Below are 18,170 nucleotides of genomic sequence, written 5' to 3' on the forward strand. Positions count from 1 at the left end.
TGCAACATCACAAAAAAGCTTTGAGTATCATAGCAAAGAGGAAAGAAAATTTACTGAAGCTTATTATATGCTGGTTCCATGTTAACTGGCTTTCCTCCTCCAAAATGTATCTCACTTAACATAGCAGGTCCTTAACAAATGAATACTGAATATCTTGACACCCAGCTTCAAAAAGAAGAAAACTGTAGAGCAACTCACAGAAATATTTATGGATTTGGCAAAGGGGTAGCCAGATTTTTTACCTTCAAAATGTCTTGGGTTGGGATGGAGAGAAGTATAACCTAAAGATATTTTTAAGTATCTATATATTTGATAAAGGGATGCTGGCAAACAAAAATCATTCTCAATCAGCATGAAACTCTATTTCTGTTCATCACAGAAAAATAAATTATCTGTAGAGCATAAATGATTGGAGATTAAAGCAATTGAAGGTTACTTTAAAATAGCTAACTTTGATAACTTTAAAGGAATTAGCTATCTGCATTTGTCAAACAAATGACATAATTCTTAGATATCTATATGACAGCAAAAAGATCCATAAAACCTCATACCTTAAAAAACCAAAATCTAGTCTTAGATTGAGAAGACTTCAAATTCTATAAAATGAACAATAATATTTTTCACTGTTACTAAATGCCTATTAAAAAATGTCTAGATGCCAATTTTGTTACTGGAAATAGATACCTGAAAGCAGAAAGATGTCTTCTAAAAATCCCCAGATTTCCTCCCAGTAACACCTGAGAGAACAGACACACAGAGCATCTTGCTTTCATCTTAGCAAGACATTGCCACTCCTCCTCCAGTCACTGTCCTGATCATTTCTAATTCAGCTCTGTTTTGGGGGATCAGCACCAACAGGGGCCTCATCTTCTTTTTGAAGAAAAATACAGGCCAATAGTATAATTAGAATTTATGTAAAAGATAACAGAATAATCAGTTGAGCCCACATGATTGACATGAACTAGACCCATGGTTAGATCAGGGATAAAATCTGATTGATATATAAGCTAGTTATGTTACTCTCTTTCCCTTTGGCAGTTCCAGACAATAAGGCATAAGGACAAGTCTTTGAGGGTGGATGAGATGGAGTAGGGAATTGGGGGAGAGCTTATGGGAAAGGCTTCCTGGCTCCTAAAGAGACACCAGAAGAGATGGTACCTTCTCCACCTCTGGGTGTTGCAGGTTTGGATGAGATGCCTGGAACTACCAAGGTCATCTTGCTATCAGTGTGACAATGAAGCCATCAAAGGGAAGAGATCAAAGACACAAGAACCAGGGAGTCAGAGGCAACATGGTATGTCTAGAACCTGCCTCAAGGCTGGATTTTTTACTGTGTGGTGATATATTTCACTAATGTTTGAGCCAATGGGAGTTCAGGTTTTTGGATGATTATAGTTGGACACTTCCTAGCCAAAGTATAATTTTTTGGTTACTCACCTTCCAGACCACTTGGAGAAGCCAGGGCACCATTTTCATGACAGTTCTCAGTGAAGGCCAATGGTGGGAATTCTTCAAAGATGTGAAGCCCTCACATTACATGGTTCTCTATACAAAACTGGAGACTTGCCTAGTGCACTATGAAAAACTTCTTAATTCAAGATGCAGTTCTCAAAGTGGCATCATTCACATGAGAACAGTTTCCCTTTGAAGTACCTGGAATGAGACTCCAGTGATATTCTATTTTTCACAGAGGTTTGGTAAAAGCATAGCAGAAGCTCTTAGACCATTGCTCTTTACATCAGGCTCTGACTAATGTGTCTGCCTGAACTGAGAAATAACAACTGTGAAAAATCAGAAAAATTATTATATTTAATATAAATTTAGCTAATAAGTATTAGTGAATCATAGCTATTCTAGATAGCAGACTGATTCTTCTATTAATATGTAGACCTAAGAAAGACTAGAACCTAAAAAGTGTAGTTTTGTTAATAATTGGACCTTATATTGGACACAATGTTTATATAATTAAGCAACTGAAAAATCACTGGTGGCTTATTAGTAAGCTGAGCAATGAATGGAAATGCTGTGATGTAAATCTTTACCGGGTTAAGCTAAAACTCCATTTCTTAATTTGATATATTTCCTTTTAGACAGTTTTCAGGCTGATTTTCAGTATGAGATTATTATTGTTCTAATGTCCATTGCTGATGGTGAAATGGATTAGCTACCCTAAGCTATTGTATCACCAACAAAACAAAACAAAACAAACAAACAAAAAACCCAACACATATTAAAAAGCAAAATAAAATATATACAATATTTTAAAAAATACATCCATAAGATGGCAAGTAATATTAGGAATATTTAAGGCCAAAGACTGAATAAAAGTGAAAACCTGGAAAGGTAAGCAAAGCACCAAAGCTGGTTTTTGCTTTGAGAATGTTTTGTTAAACTCTATAAACTTAAATTTTAGTTTTCATGACATCATAGGGCATGTAGACAGAGTACAAAGCCCAGGGTCCTCCCAGCCCCACATAAAGCTGAGACTTCAAAGAGCTAACCTGTCAGAATGCCCAGATGGAAGTACCCACATTACCCAGATGAAAGGGTAATTTAGAAACAAAATCAACCTCTACAGGACTGCAAGGAAAACTGCTTTCCATGAACTATGGCATTGGGAGTTAGAGGGAAATAAACTCCACTGAGAAGATATACCAGCAAGCTAGCCCACATGAGAATTTGCAGATTCATACGAACTGGGTGGTCTGAAAAAAACAAAAACAAAACAAAAGAAAAAAATCCCAAAGATCCCAGGTCAAAAAATTTAGTTTAAAAAGATTTTAGGCTGAAAATACCCCTTGGCATCTGGCACAAATGGAAATCCTCTCTAGAGGAAACTACCTTAAACTCAGGGTTCAAAGAATTCCTACATATAAAATTCTAAGATACGTGAGTTCATATAAAAAAATCTGAAACCATAGAGAAAATAATATACAATTACTGAAAGCCAGTGAGTGACATAAAATGGCAGAATCAGAGCTGCAAAGACCTCAGATATTTAAATAATCACACAGCATGTAAGACATATTTAATATGTTAGAAACAAACAAACAAACAGGGGATTGATATTTCTAGTTTAAAAAGTAAAAGACTATAGAAAATGGTTAAACTAGAAAAACAGAGAAACTTTGGGAAATGAAATAGGTAACAACTGCAGATCAAGGAATGACAATTAGTAAACTGGAAGAAAAATTCAAAGAAATTATACAGAATATAGTCTGGAAAGCCAAACAGATGGAATAACTGAAGACTAGTTAAGGGATGTGAAGACAGAGAAAGTCTAACTTGTGTCTAATCTAGGTTATAAGAGATTAAGGAGAGAAAAAACTGTTCAGAAGCCATATTTGAAATATTAATATAAATTAAGAATTTTCTAGAACTGAAGAAAGACACTAATCTACAGACTCAGGAATCTCAATGAAACCTGGGAAGGACAAAATAAAATAAATCTGCACTTAAGTATATACAAATGAAATAGTATAATATCAAAGACAAAGGGAAGATCATAAAAACAGCCAGAGAAAAAAGGAATGACAATTAGATAGATGATTTTTCAACAGTAAAATGGGAAACCAGAAGTTGGTGGAATAATATCTTCAATGTACTGACAGAAAACAAGTCTCAACCAAGCATTCTATATCCAGTAAAAATCCTCAAGAATGATGGTGAAATAAAGACAGATTCAAATAGAGTGTGCAAAGAGCAGACTTCCACTAACAGAACGTCAAAAGGATGCATTTAGATTGAAGGAAAGTGGTCCCAGAGAGAAGTTTGGAATAAAAGAAGAAATAAGAGGCAAGGAAAGTGTTAAATATATTGGTATATCTAAACCAATAATTGACTAATAGAACAATAATAGATTATAATGTCCTATGGAATTAAAGATAGAACTAAAATATATAATAACAATAATATGAAAACTGGGAGGCCGGGCGCGGTGGCTCAAGCCTGTAATCCCAGCACTTTGGGAGGCCGAGGCGGGCGGATCACAAGGTCAGGAGATCGAGACCACAGTGAAACCCCGTCTCTACTAAAAATACAAAAAATTAGCCGGGCGCGGTGGCGGGCGCCTGTAGTCCCAGCTACTCAGGAGGCTGAGGCAGGAGAATGGCGGAGAATGGCGGGAACCCGGGAGGCGGAGCTTGCAGTGAGCCGAGATCGCGCCACTGCACTCCAGCCTGGGCAACAGCGAGAGACTCCGTCTCAAAAAAAAAAAAAAAAAAAAAAAGAAAACTGGGAGGGTATGCTCAGAATTAAAAGTGTTTTGAGTCCTTAGATTTTTTTTGGAGGAGGATTAAGACACTGAGTAGCTTTCGACTTTGAGAATTTAACTTGCGAGATGGAATTCATAGGGTTATTAATCCCTAACAGAACAGGAATACAGTGTGTATTACAAGGTAGAGAGAGAGAAAATGGATAAAAACAAAATTCAAAAGAAGCCAAGAAGTGAGATAAAAGCAACAAAAAGGTGGTACGGGAATTATCAAATAAGATGGCAAATAATTACAATATAGACAAAATGATCCTGTTAAAAGACAAAAATCGTAAAACTAGATTAAAGCAATTTTAACAATTATAATTCCTGCTATATGTTATTTATGAGACTCACCAGAACATAAGGGTATGGTAAAGCTGAAAGTAAAAGGTCAGAAAAGACATTAGTAACTACTAATTAAAAGAAAGATTGTGTAGCTATGTTTTTTTTTTTTTTTTTTTTTTTTTTTTTGAGACGGAGTGTCGCTCTGTCGCCCAGGCTGGAGTGCAGTGGCCGCATCTCAGCTCACTGCAAGCTCCGCCTCCCGGGTCTACGCCATTCTCCTGCCTCAGCCTCCCGAGTAGCTGGGACTACAGGCGCCGCCACCTCACTCGGCTAGTTTTTTGTATTTTTTAGTAGAGACGGGGTTTCACCGTATTAGCCAGGCTGGTCTCGATCTCCTGACCTTGTGATCTGCCCGTCTCGGCCTCCCAAAGTGCTGGGATTACAGGCTTGAGCCACCGCGCCCGGCCTGTGTAGCTATGTTAATATCAAACAAAGTGAACTTTAAAGTTAAAAACATCTATAAAGGGTTATTATATAATGTGAAGAGATTCCATTTCCTAGGAACAGTTTGAATTTGTGTGCATCTAAAAATATGTAAAGCAACAATTGCCAGAAACACAAGGACAAACTAATCCACCATCACAGTGGAAGATTATAGCACATCCTTGTTAGTTATTAATAAACCAAGCAGACAAAAACCAGTAAAGTTACAGAAGATCTTAACAACACAATTAACAAGCTTTATTTATATAGACAAAACTGTTAAGTTTCACAAAACATAAATTCTCTTCAAGCAGATAGAGAACCTGAGCAAAAAGTCACCATGTAGTGGGGCCATGAAACAAACGTTAATGTCAAAGGATAGATAACATACTGATCATATTCTCTGAATAGAACATAATCAATGACAAAAAAGATGTTCTTTCTCTACCTAAAAATATGTGTTTAAAAATTGGCCGGGCATTGTGGCTCACGCCTGTAATCCCAGCACTTTGGGAGGCCGAGACCGGCGGATCACAAGGTCAGGAAATCAAGACCATCCTGGCTAACACGGTGAAACCCCGTCTCTACTAAAAATACAAAACAAAAATCAGCCGGGCGTGGTGGTAGGCACCTGTAGTCCCAGCTACACGGGAGGCTGAGGCAGAAGAATGGCGTGAACCCGGGGGGCGAAGCTTGCAGTGAGCAGAGACCGTGCCACTGCACTCCAGCCTGGGTGACAGAGCGAGACTCCGTCTAAAAAAAAAAAAAAAAAAAAAATTAAGAAGCACAATTCTAAGTAACTAAGTAAAGAGATGAAAGCCCAATAAGATCATGGAGAGAAAAGAGACAATCTAAAGTTCTTAGCAGAGTTATTTTTTTGCAATGAAATTTATGAAACATCAAAATGAATCAACAAAGATGGTTACAGAATTTCTTTCACTGGAAGAGAGAAAAACAAAGATAAAGTGTTTATATCTCCACAAAAAGCAGTCTAAGAAGATTCTTTTCTCTGCTTTACCTTCCACAGCCAGTATATAAAATTGTTCACAGGAAGGAGTTAAGAGGGTATACCTAAAACATAAAGAGCCTCTCTCTATTTTCAGTGATGGATCAAACAGGCACCTCTACAAAACCAACCAACGAACCAATTCATTAATATTCGGAGGTGCTTTTGTTTTGTTTTGTTTCTTGTAGTCTGGGAGATCTTTACCCAGCCACCAACTTTTCTCTGGGAAGAACCTTTGGTAAATCATAATTATTTATCAAGTAAAGGGTCTCACTCCGTTGCCCAGGCTGAAGTGCAGTGGCATGATCATGGCTCCCTGTAGCTTCAAACTTCCAAGTTCAAGTGATCCTCCCACCTCAGCCTCCCAAGTAGCAACAGGTGCACAACATAGTGCCTGGCCCTCTGGCAGCTATTCTAATATTTAATAAGTCTAAAATAAAGTCTCCTATTGAATTACAATGTCATAGACCCATTTTATTTTTATTCTCAGAGCAGACGTTTAAAATTTTTCAATAGATGCTGCTCCACATCACCGCTTGTCTGAAGATGGTACCTAAGACAAGCATTAATACACAATAGGAGGCCAGGCATGGTGGCTCATGCCTGTAATCCCAGTACTTTGGGAGGCCGAGGTGGGTGGATTGCTTGAATCTTCCCAGGTGTTCAAGATGAGCCTGGGCAAGATGGCAAAACCCCATCTTTACGGGGGAAAAAAATAATTAGCCAGATGTGGTGGTGCACACCAGTAGTCCCAGCTACTTGAGAGGCTGAGATGGGAGTAGGGAGTATGAATTGAGCCCAAGAGGTCAAGGTTGCAGTGACCCGTGATTGTGCCACTGCACTCTAGCCTGGGTGACAGAATGAGGCCGTCTCAACATCTACGTGTATATCCATATCTATAGTATATATATATATATCTGGGTATTCCCATTTCCATTTCATATGAATATATTGCACTTATATAAGCAATTGAAAAAGAATTTTCTTTTTTTTTTTTTTTTTTTTTTTTTTTTTTTTTTGAGACGGAGTCTCGCTCTGTCACCCAGGCTGGAGTGCAGTGGCGCGATCTCGGCTCACTGCAAGCTCCACCTCCCGGGTTCACGCCATTCTCCCGCCTCAGCCTCCGAGTAGCTGGGACTACAGGCGCCCGCCACCACGCCCGGCTAGTTTTTTTTTTTTTTTGTATTTTTAGTAGAGACGGGGTTTCACCATGTTAGCCAGGATGGTCTCGATCTCCTGACCTCGTGATCCACCCGCCTTGGCCTCCCAAAGTGCTGGGATTACAGGCTTGAGCCACCGTGCCCGGCCCTGAAAAAGAATTTTCTAACAATGCCATGATTCATTGAAAACTGCTTTCAATATGTTATTCAACTGCTTAAAAGCTGCTGATGGCACCCGACTGTCTATAACATGAAGTTAAAGCCCAGACCCCACTACTTGAATTTTAAGATCTATTCGTAGCCTGGACCCATCTTACGTGATCTCTCAACCATGGCTGTGATATCCACCACATGCACAACTGCCTGTAGAGGCCCAGTTCTGCTCCATGAGAGCCAACCAATGACTATAGTAAGTCCATGGTTCACTTGTTCTGCCATTCTCCTTCCTGGAATGCCCTACTCACCCTTCAAGGTCCAAATGAACTTTAACTTCTGATGAAGATCTACCAGATATTTTGAGGCCTGATACTTTTTTTTTTGATACGGAGTTTTGCTGTTGTTACCCAGGCTGGAGTGCAATGCCTTGATCTCGGCTAACTGCAACCTCCACCTCCTGGATTCAAGTGATTCTCCTGTTAGCCTCTTGAGTAGCTGGGATTACAGGCATGCCACCATTCCTGGCTAATTTTGTATTTTTAGTAGAGATGGGGTTTCTCCATGTTGGTCAGGCTGGTCTCAAACTCCCAATCTCAGGCGATTCGCCCACCTCGGCCTCCCAAAGTGCTGGGATTACAGGCATGAACCACCATGCCTGGCCGATACTTTTTTTTTTTTTTTTTTTTTTGAGATGGAATCTCCCTCTGCTGCCCAGGCTGGAGTGCAGTTGCATGATCTTGGCTCACTGCAACCTTTGCATCCCAGGTTCAAGCGATTCTCCTGCCTCAGCCTCCTGTGTAGCTGGGATTACAGGTGCCCACCACCATGCCTGGCTAATTTTTGTATTTTTAGTAGACACTGGTTTCTAGTAGAGACAGGTTTCACCATGTTGGCCAAGCTGGTCTCGAACTCCTGACCTCAAGTGATCTGCCCACCTCAGCCTCCCAAAGTGCTAGGATTAAAGGCACGAGCCACCACACTGGCCGCCTGATACTTTAAAAATATTCTTACTTCACCCAACTCAATATCTTAATTTAATGTTAACTTTTTTTTTTTTTTTTTTTTTTTGGTCTTTGTTCATTTGTTTGTTCTATCCACCTCTGCAAAATCTGGGCAGGAATATGCTATACACCAAACTTGTCCAAGTTGTAGTCCATGCATTGCAGGTGGCCCAAGATAGCTTTGAATGTAGCCCCACACAAATTCATAAACTTTCTTAAAACGTGAGATTTTTTTTCCGATTTTTTTTTTTCTCATCAGGTATCATTAGTGTTTGTGTATTTTATGTGTGGTACAAGAGAATTCTTCTTCCAGTGTGGCCCAGGGAAGGCAAAAGATTGGACACTCCTGCTTTACACTCATTCCCCTCTCACCAGGAACTCAGCATAGTGATAGACACACAGAAGGTATTCAACAAATAGTTGCTGAATACCTCTTAAAATAATACAGTAGGACTAACTCTTATATATCCATAAATCATCTCTCACTCACGTCCATGTGCATGTGTGCACACATACAGAGCGTTCTGTTTGAATAGTCCACCTTCCTTGATTTAGAAAGGAAAATGTAATACCTCTTTTATCCACTCAATTCCTTTACAGTGAACAAACATTATCAATAAAGGTGGATTTTTAATCAGAAACAAACTCATGCACAAAGAGTGCTACTAGTTGTTGGAGGCTACCATGACTCAGTGAAAAGATATTGCATACAGCCTTTGGGAAGTAGATTCCCCATTCTAGACCTACAGAGTTGAGTTGTATTGTTCTTCATTTCTTCTTGTTGTAGTTGGTAAATGTACACAAAAGCCTTCAAGTCTCTGTGTGTACGTGTGTGTGTGTGTGTGTGTGTGTCTGTTTTGGGCAGAGAGGAGGGAAGAAGAAGGGAGAAAGATATTTGTTCCACAAAGTTTCAACACATAATAGCCACAAATAGATGACAGAGATATAGACAGACAAATATTGTTTTTAACTAAAAGTTAGTCAGCACCTTTCAGAGGTCAAGTGAGCCCTAAGCCACTTTTATATTTTGAGTCTACTAATGTATTTTTAAAAAGGAAGTGAAGAAGTATCAGAGTAAGTTTATGAACTTGTGCTAAATTTTAAATCCTTGAGTTTAACAAAGAAATTTTATTTGCCAAAAAAGTGCACAATAAAATATAACTGGGCTAGTCATGAAGTAATTACAACTCTAAGGGGCATAGTCTAATAATGGGACAAATTAGCAATAATAAGATAAGCTTGTGCTTCTATAAATCTTAGAATGCATCAGCATTTGGAGATAAATCTGAGTCAAAGTGGAAGTTGCTGAGAGTCAACACCAGGTCTCCATGAAATAGCCCTACAAGCATCCAATATAAATAAGTGGGCTGAAAGGGTCTCTTTGGTATTACTAGGGCAATAGCCTTAATGGTAACTGAAGGCTGCTTCTGTGTGTTTCCAAACTCAGCTGGAACAGTTTCCATTAGAATTGATTGTTTAAAAAGAAATCAGCACTATTTTAACTTATGTTTTGTCGAGAAGTGACTGAGCCTACAGTTGACTGCTGAAAGGAGACTCTGCTCCTGCAGTTTTTATTCCTACAGGCTGTGAGAGCAGTATCATAGCACAATTTTCCCTACCTGCATGGTTAAATACCACTCCAAAGAAGAAATTTCCTTAGCAAATAATATTTGTGGTCAAGGAAGTAAAGAAACCTGATTAAATGAAGGAAAAAAAATAGTTTCTGGACCCAAGCCTTATCAGTATTCAGCTGCTTCAAAAGTAAAAGAACCAAAATCTCTAACTGTAAATAGCATTCCATGGTATCCTGTATACACATTTGCCTCAATGGTTAAATTGTACAAAAATGAACTGAAAGCTAACAGTCAATCGGCAATAGGTGGGAGTAGTTCGCACATGATTGTTACCTCTTTCTTCTGCTGAATTCAAAGCACTTCCTTTCATTCATTTCCTCATTCTTTACGGTTGCAGAATGCTCACTTTGTGCAGGGTATTGTGCTGGTCCTCCTACAGAATCCCATAAAGTGGGAAGGAAGTTTGAGACATCAGAGACAGCAGGTAGGCAGAGTGATTGACATACAGTAGGCTCTTAATAAATGATAGCGATTCCTTTCCCTTCCCTTATCACTCCGGGAACTTCTTTATAGAGGTCCCATATTTGAGCTATGAAACTTACTTTAACACTAACAGCACCATAAATAAAAATGGAGAGAAGACAAGGAGAAAGAAGGGGAAAAAGACAGAGAGGATATTATGTGAAGCAGAAACATTTTAGAATTCTTCAGTAAAAAAGCACTCCATTCTGGCTTGAGCTCTTCCCATCTGCATATCCCTGAACAGGCTACTGCACAGCCTGGGTCTTAGTTCCATGAAGTATAAGGGTTGCTAACTAGATAATCTCCAAAATTCATTCTCACTCTCCTAGTCCATAGTTCAAGTCCAATGAATTAAATGGCAGATGAGAGAAGAACAAAGTTCTGTAACTCTCTGTTAGTACTGTTTACCCCCTAAATCCAAATCTTACTACAAAACACTGAGTGTGATTTTCCCCATAAGTTGCTGGAGTCAGTATGCAGTTCAAACTCTGGTGCCATCATTCCCTAGCTCTGTGATCTTAGACAAATTACCTAACTTCTCTGTTCCTCAGTTATCTATCTATCCCATAGGGTTATTATGTGGATCTAAGTTGTTATTATTTGTAAAGCGTGTAGTGTCTGACATCTATTAAACATTAAATGTGTCACCTATTATTGTTTTTGTTATTATTATAACAATGCAGTCACACAAACAAAATCAGTATAGAAGTGATTATCCTAGATTATCATACAAGCAGTACATGACGACAATATTTAGGTGTGTGGTTGTTCATTAGAAGACTGATGATCAGTAAGCTCTTTGACTCAACAGTGTGATATGGTTGTCTAAAATGGTAAGAAAATTTGTTTACACAACCCCCCACCCACACACATTCACATAGCCTATAAAAGGGGAGGATAACTCTGATAATGCTAAAATAATCATGATGAAATAATTTGTTCATTCGAAGCACCAACCATTTGGACACAGGGTGTGAAAAGACTAAAATGATATAATATAGGAATAACTGAAGATTCAAGACAAACTTTTCAAATATTTAAAAGGCTTTTATGTCAAAGCAATGCATTTGTTCAACATGGCGTCATGGAAAGATGAAGAACAATAAATGGAAGTTAGAAGCAGCCAGTCTTCAGTTTGGAATGGAATGGACTTGTTGGGGAAGTGAAAAATCTCTGGAGCTGTTTGGCACTGATTAATGACAACTAGACTGTGCATGTACCAATTCTTGGAAAAAACACTGAAGTTCTGAGAGAGAATTCAATCTAAGGGTAGACACAAGATTTTTGACATATCTTCCAAATCTACAATTTATGATGTAGACTGGATGCTTAGTGACATAAATTATAATAGAATTTCTCATGTACAGAACCACCAATTGGCAAGCATGCAAAATAATGGTGTTCCTTGATAACACAGAAATTTATATTAAAAGTTCAGACATCTCCATTAGGTTTTTGACATGTGGCCAATCTTGGTGGCCTGAGATGATAAGCAGCAACCTATAAATCTCCAATTTAAAACAAATGCAACAAAAGATAACATTTCTAATCCATAAAGTAGATAACTAGCTCATTAATGTTCTAAATTAGTTTTGCAGTTAGTATAAGCTAGGTAAATTACTCGATTATTAATTGGGATTTCAGATACTAATCATACTGTTTATGCCATTTTTTCATGTTTCCCAAAAGAAACATTCAGTCCCAGAAAACACAGTGACTGGGTCACCAATTTACTGTGTGACCTTGGGGCAAGTCCCTTAACCTCTCTGAACTCCAGTTATCTCATTTATTTAAAAATTGGGAACAGAGAGTGGCAATAAGAAGATCAGATGTTTTCTAAGGCCTTTTATACTCTAAAATACGATTTTATGAAAGGATCATTCTTCTTAATAAAACTCTAAGCACATTTTTTACTCTTAATTTGTTCATTTTTCTCAGTGAAGATATTTCCAGCCATTACATGAGGAAGTGGAAGATTTAGTCTTACCACCACCACTGACTGCTTCTATGAGACAGTTTTATTCTGTCCTTCTAGAGTCTAGAAGTTGTTGCTGGACAAAATAAAGGATTTTACAATTAGAAGCCACTTTCATATCAATCAATTGACTATGTAAATAATGGAAAAAGCAGAATTTGGAACAGAAAGGGATATTATAAAATGTAATTTTTATAAAAATTATCTTAGAATAGGTTTACTCTTACTTTTTTACTTCCTGGATGCTTTATTTTCTCAGGTTTTCTAAGCCCATTTCAATGAGTCTAGAAGTTTATAATTAAAATTTATGCTCAGGAATTGCTCTATTTGAGTTCCAAAGATAAAAGAAAACATATAAATCCAGTTTACCCAACTGTTCTACTCTTAGTTGGTCAACTATTCCAAAGACATCCTAAACTATTCCAATGACTTCCAACTAATAAAACTTGTTCAACTGTACTTTGAATCCACAGGTCTTTCTCTGCAAGTATTTACCCTGAAATCAAGCTCCACATCTACATGGGAAAATATGTCAGTGGTTTCTTTAAAAATGTATTACTTAAAAAAGAGATGGGCCAGGTGTGGTGGCTCGTGCCTGTAATCCCAGCGCTTTGGAAGGCCGAGGCGGGCAGATCATCTGAAGTCTGGAGTTCGAGACCAGCCTGGCCAACATGGTGAAACCCCGTCTTTACTAAAAATACAAAAATCAGCCAGGCTTGGTAGCACACATGTATAATCCCAGCTACTAGGGAGGCTGAGGCAGGAGAATTGCTTGAACCCAGGGGGTGGAGGTTGCAATGAGCCAAGATTGCACCACTGTACTCCAATCTGGGCAACACAGTGAGACTGTGTCTCAAGAAAAAAAAAAAAAAAAAAAAAAGAGATGGGCTACAAATTATATGACAAGGGCCCTTTAAAAAATGGACTGAACAAAGCACTGAGAACAATCTGTACTGGCAAGGGACAGGGAAGATGACCTAATAGGTCTTTTCCATCTCTAATTTCTGTGATTTGAGGGTTTTTTTCACTTCTGCAGTAATACTTGTGAGTTCAACATTTTCTCAAAACTATTATTAGTTACCAAGGAAACACAAAATGTTTGTAGGAATAAATAAGCAAATGGACTGGACCTAAATAACAGACTTTTCCTGCTTCCCATTTAATAATCTTATGGTGGCGTCACATTATCAATTCTTCATTCTCTCTAAGTCATTCTACTCACCTACTAGTATGCTCACTAGAGTACATAGCCAACTTATGGTATTCCCTGTAAACCAAGGGTAGGAAGTCTCTTGCAACAGATGATTCCTTACTAAACAGACTTCCTTGCTTTGTTTGATGAGGAACAAGACCGTGGCAATGTTAGGGGGCCAACAGGCAGTGGTTGGCTTTGTGAACACCAATGCTAGGGAGAATATGTAAATATGTGCTTTTAAATAACCCAGTGTCTACAGAAAAGCCACTAACATGATTCAGAAATATATAATAAAGGCAAAAAGAAACATAATATATACACACACATATACATACATATACAGGGTTCATCCACACTATGAAAATGATGCTTTACAAATGCTCAGAAAAAGACTATAAGAAACACCGTACATTGAATTATTAATAGTTGGCAGTATTCGTGTGGTAGGACTACATGTAAAATTTTTTACTTTTATGCATTTTCCAAATTATGAAGGGTGCCTATTAATTTTAAAATAAAAAAATTTTGGCTGGGTGCGGTGGCTCAAGCCTGTAATCCCAGCACTTTGGGAGGCCGAGGCAGGTGGATCACGAAGTCAGGAGATTGAGACCATTCTGGCTAACATGGTGAAACCCCGTCTCTACTAAAAATACAAAAAAAAAAAAAAAAAGAAATTAGCCGGGCGTGGTGGCAGGCGCCTGTAGTCCCAGCTACTCCAGAGGCTGAGGCGGGAGAATGGCGTGAACCTGGGAAGCGGAGCTTGCAGTCAGCCGAGATTGTGCCACTGGGGGCGACAGAGCAAGACTCTGTCTCAAAAAAGTAAATAAATAAATAAAATAAAATAAATAAAATAAAAAATTTTAAAATTAATTTTAAAACCACAAAATATCATCATTTTAATGTTGTAATAATAAAGGACTTTCCATACCCTAGCATCACATGGACACTACTGCTGTAATCAGTTCTCAAGGGTCACTATTCTAGAGTCATAGTCAGCTGAAGTGTGAGCAGAATAATTGCAAGGGTTCTGGAGACTTTGCGGACTATAGGCCTGGGACCAGAGATTCAGGCTACAGATAAAAGTAAAGACAGTCTATATATATAGACCTGCAGTTCATATGTATATTCAGTTACTGCAGTTCGTATGTATATTAAGATTTAACCAGTTAACTGCTGGTTAAAGGCTCTTAAAATACAGTTTAAGTGCGGAGATGTGATGTATTTCATGTGGGTATCTACATGTACAGAGTCAGATAGGTGGCACCCAAAGAACTGAAAGAGTGAAGAAATGAGGTTGATTAGAAAAACGACTGTCTAGGGCATGGAGAGAAGGTGCTTTTACTGCAGACATTCCCGTTGGCTCCACATTCACAGTTGCCTACATATCCCTTCAGCCTTCATCCTAAGTTGTGCAGCAGCAGAGGAGAAGGGACAAGCACACGATCGGATCTACGGCAAGGTTATCCAGTGCTCAGTGGCAAAGCTGCTTTGCAAGAAGGCTGTGGGTAAGGTAGTAGAAGGTAGCGTGGGGTGGAATAAACACCGAAAGCTCATATTCTGGCCAATCCAACTGTAGTCTGAAGCAGTGCAGGACCATGGAGCTATATCTTTCCTTATGCAATCCTGGGTCTGTTCCCACTCTGTTCAGCTTCTCATACAGGACCAGGTCCATAATAATTGCTGTTTTTCTTTGTACATGACAGTGTTTCCACATATACTATCTCACAGAGGCAAAGAAGCAACATGTCATATACAAAGTTAGCATTACCATCTCATAGCTCAAAGCAGAGCTCCTAGGGAGCAGAGCACACCACTGCTTAACTGATCAAAGAACCAGCAGTGAAAATTGTGGGCAGCTGCAAGAAACATCCCATTAATTATTGCTTCTTCTTTGGCACTTACTATATTTGGACGACTGAAAGACTTGACCAGTCAAAAGAAGAAACAAAGGTAGGGAGAGAAGACATGAAAGAAAATAAGAGCAGTTACTTCAAAAAGAGGAACTGGCTTGATGTGATTAGCAGTACATTAATGGTATTTTTAAAAAGTTAAATAATGATGATGTTGTAATTATGGTCAGTAGCAATTGACTTCACTAATAACACCTGTTACTGTGGTCATTGTAATGGCCTCCTGACAATTAGCCTGAACCAGGGAAACTGGTGATATTAAGCTGTTTTTGACATAATATAATATGGCTAAATCTAGTTGATACCTCCTTGTTTCTAGCCTTGTTACCTACAAACCCCTTCTCCCACATTAGAAAGCAATGAATTTGCTAGAAAAATTTCTTTGTATCATTTCTAAATAACAGCTTAAAGCTAGTAATTTGATTTAGATCATAAATTCAGATTACTAATTGTAGAAAGGACCTTAGTGTCTAAGTATGCTTATTTGTAGGAAATTCTTGATTATGAAATGAAAAGAAAGTCACACGGTAATTGGACAGAACAAGGTTAGGAAGTAAAACTCTCTCAGCCAATTTTGAGGCGCAGTGATCATAACTCTACTATTTTCACAAATAGAAACTAAGAGAATTTCACAAATGAAGAGAATTTCAGAAACCAAGAGAATAAAAATTACATCTCAGAAAGAATTTTGGTTGAAAGAGGGAAGGAAATAAAAGTCTACTCATCTACTTATGTGGTCAATGGCGCACAATGCCAACAGCTGGTTGGAGTTTGCAATACACCACCCAGGGTACTCTTGTATCAGATAAAGGTCCTGCTCCCTCAAAACCCTTGACGTTCGTTTGAAGTGAAATGGTCATGATATTCTAATTTTACTAGAACAAGATATGTTGCTGCCACCTTCCAGAAAACTGTCAGTAAATCCACAAATCCACAAAAAAATAGGATGACTCTTGGCTTTCCCAGTTCAAGATTCAGTCTAGAAAATAGAAACTTCTCAGTTAAATCTGAACACTCCTTTACCAAATACACCTCTGAGAGATTCTGAGCAAACCATTAAGAGAAGACTATATATGTACAAGAAGGCTATATATGTAAACATTGCTTTAAATCCCTGCATCATTACTTTAGTAGCAGTGTGACCTTGGTCAAGCCACTTTAGCTTTCTAAACGTCTTTATCTGAAAAGCATGGATCATATCACATCAAAATGTGTTGTGAAGATTAAATGATGAAATGCTTGTAGATCACTAACTATGGTGGTAGGTATGATCTAAAAGCTCAACAAATGAGGGCTATTAATATTGGTTCCTGAAGACAGTGGTCACATAACTATGACCTCACTTGGAAAGCTGAGTCATAGCTGGGTCAAGAGACCGATGTTTCAGGAGTAACACATTAGTAATGTAACCAGGCAAGTAGTGTACCAGGCAAGGGCATACAAGGAGTAGAAGCCCTAATCCTCTTTTCTCTATTCTTCAGAATAGAGCTAAAGAAAAGGAGGAAATAAAACTAACATATTTCATGGGGAACCAGCAAGTCAAAAGAGTGAAAATAAATGCAATACTTGAGGATGGACATGTGAGAAAGAAACAAATGGCAGTGTTAAATGTTAGGAAACGTATTTGCCTATCAGAGGGAAAAAGATGCAAAACAAGCTACAAAACTGTTAGCTCTGGGGTAAAAGTATGCTATCAGTTTGGGGCTGAGATTCAGGTGTTTATGCATCATACAACTTTCATAAAAGTCATTTAATCTCATTTGTAATAAAAAATGTAGCACAAAAATCTCAAAAAGGATGTTTAATAAGTATGAGGTAGGCACAGGAGACTAAAAAGATTACAATGCAGTTCACAAATATAGGGCAGAAGAGTTAAAACTAACAAAACTAACAAACTCAACATCCAAAATGTTAGTACACAACTGCAAATCAAATATTAAATTTTAAGTTCAGCTGAAGAGTATGTGTAACTCACTTCTCTTAAAATACCACAATGTATATGAAAAGCAAGAGTGAGTTTACTTTAGGTTTCTCAGTAGGTACTCAGAGTGATCTAGAATAATGATAAAGTGAACTCCCAATTTAGCGAAGAGGACATACATTTAATGTTGTGCCCTGCATCTTTATTCCACACCATTTCCACTAACAACTCTGCAAACATCCTTTCTCCACTCCACACTAAGAAAATGAAGCAAGCAGACTATTTTCATCGTTCCTGTTTGACAAAACATATGGAAACAATAATTCTACAGACATATGTACATCATAATAGGAAGCAATCCTATTTTAATGTAATTTTAAAAGAGGTTTTAAAAGGACTGAAGCTACTAAAATTACTCATCTGAAGCTTGCAAACAAGAATGCCACGTCCCTAATTTATTTAGCAGATTCATATAGTTGGGCTAGAACTTTAGGTATGACTTCTCTTATAATTCAGAGGTGAATTCTCATTCACAAGAAATAGGATTTGTACAAGTGAATCTACCCCAGACTAGAGGATAATATGCTTAATTCAATCATATTTGGCTAATTTCTTTTTTCTTCACATGGTTATTTTTGTCTTTATTTTGTTTGCCCGTAGAAGAGAACAAACATTAAAACTGGCTCTAAAGTTATAATTTTATACATTGTGTTGAAAGTACAGCACA

The 18,170-nt window shown here is 38.0% G+C and overlaps 2 protein-coding genes across 12 annotated transcripts in view; one reads left to right on the plus strand and one right to left on the minus strand.

Moving 5' to 3' along the window:
* CMSS1 (cms1 ribosomal small subunit homolog) overlaps positions 1 to 18,170 on the minus strand; it is a 371,982-nt gene that overhangs the window by 294,443 nt on the left and 59,369 nt on the right. The window contains exon 2 of one of the 8 annotated variants that reach the window (XM_065539578.1): positions 10,254 to 10,353. The exons of the other annotated variants lie outside the window; for them this stretch is intronic. Within the exon in view, the coding sequence (XP_065395650.1) occupies positions 10,254 to 10,290 (37 nt within the window). The 5' untranslated portion in view covers positions 10,291 to 10,353. The remainder of the gene's footprint in view (positions 1 to 10,253; positions 10,354 to 18,170) is intronic. 8 annotated transcript variants of the gene reach the window in all.
* FILIP1L (filamin A interacting protein 1 like) overlaps positions 1 to 18,170 on the plus strand; it is a 296,973-nt gene that overhangs the window by 229,834 nt on the left and 48,969 nt on the right. The gene's annotated exons all lie outside the window — the stretch shown is intronic.

Source organism: Macaca fascicularis, chromosome 2 (genome assembly GCF_037993035.2).
Source record: "Macaca fascicularis isolate 582-1 chromosome 2, T2T-MFA8v1.1".
Taxonomy (NCBI): Eukaryota; Metazoa; Chordata; class Mammalia; order Primates; family Cercopithecidae; genus Macaca; species Macaca fascicularis.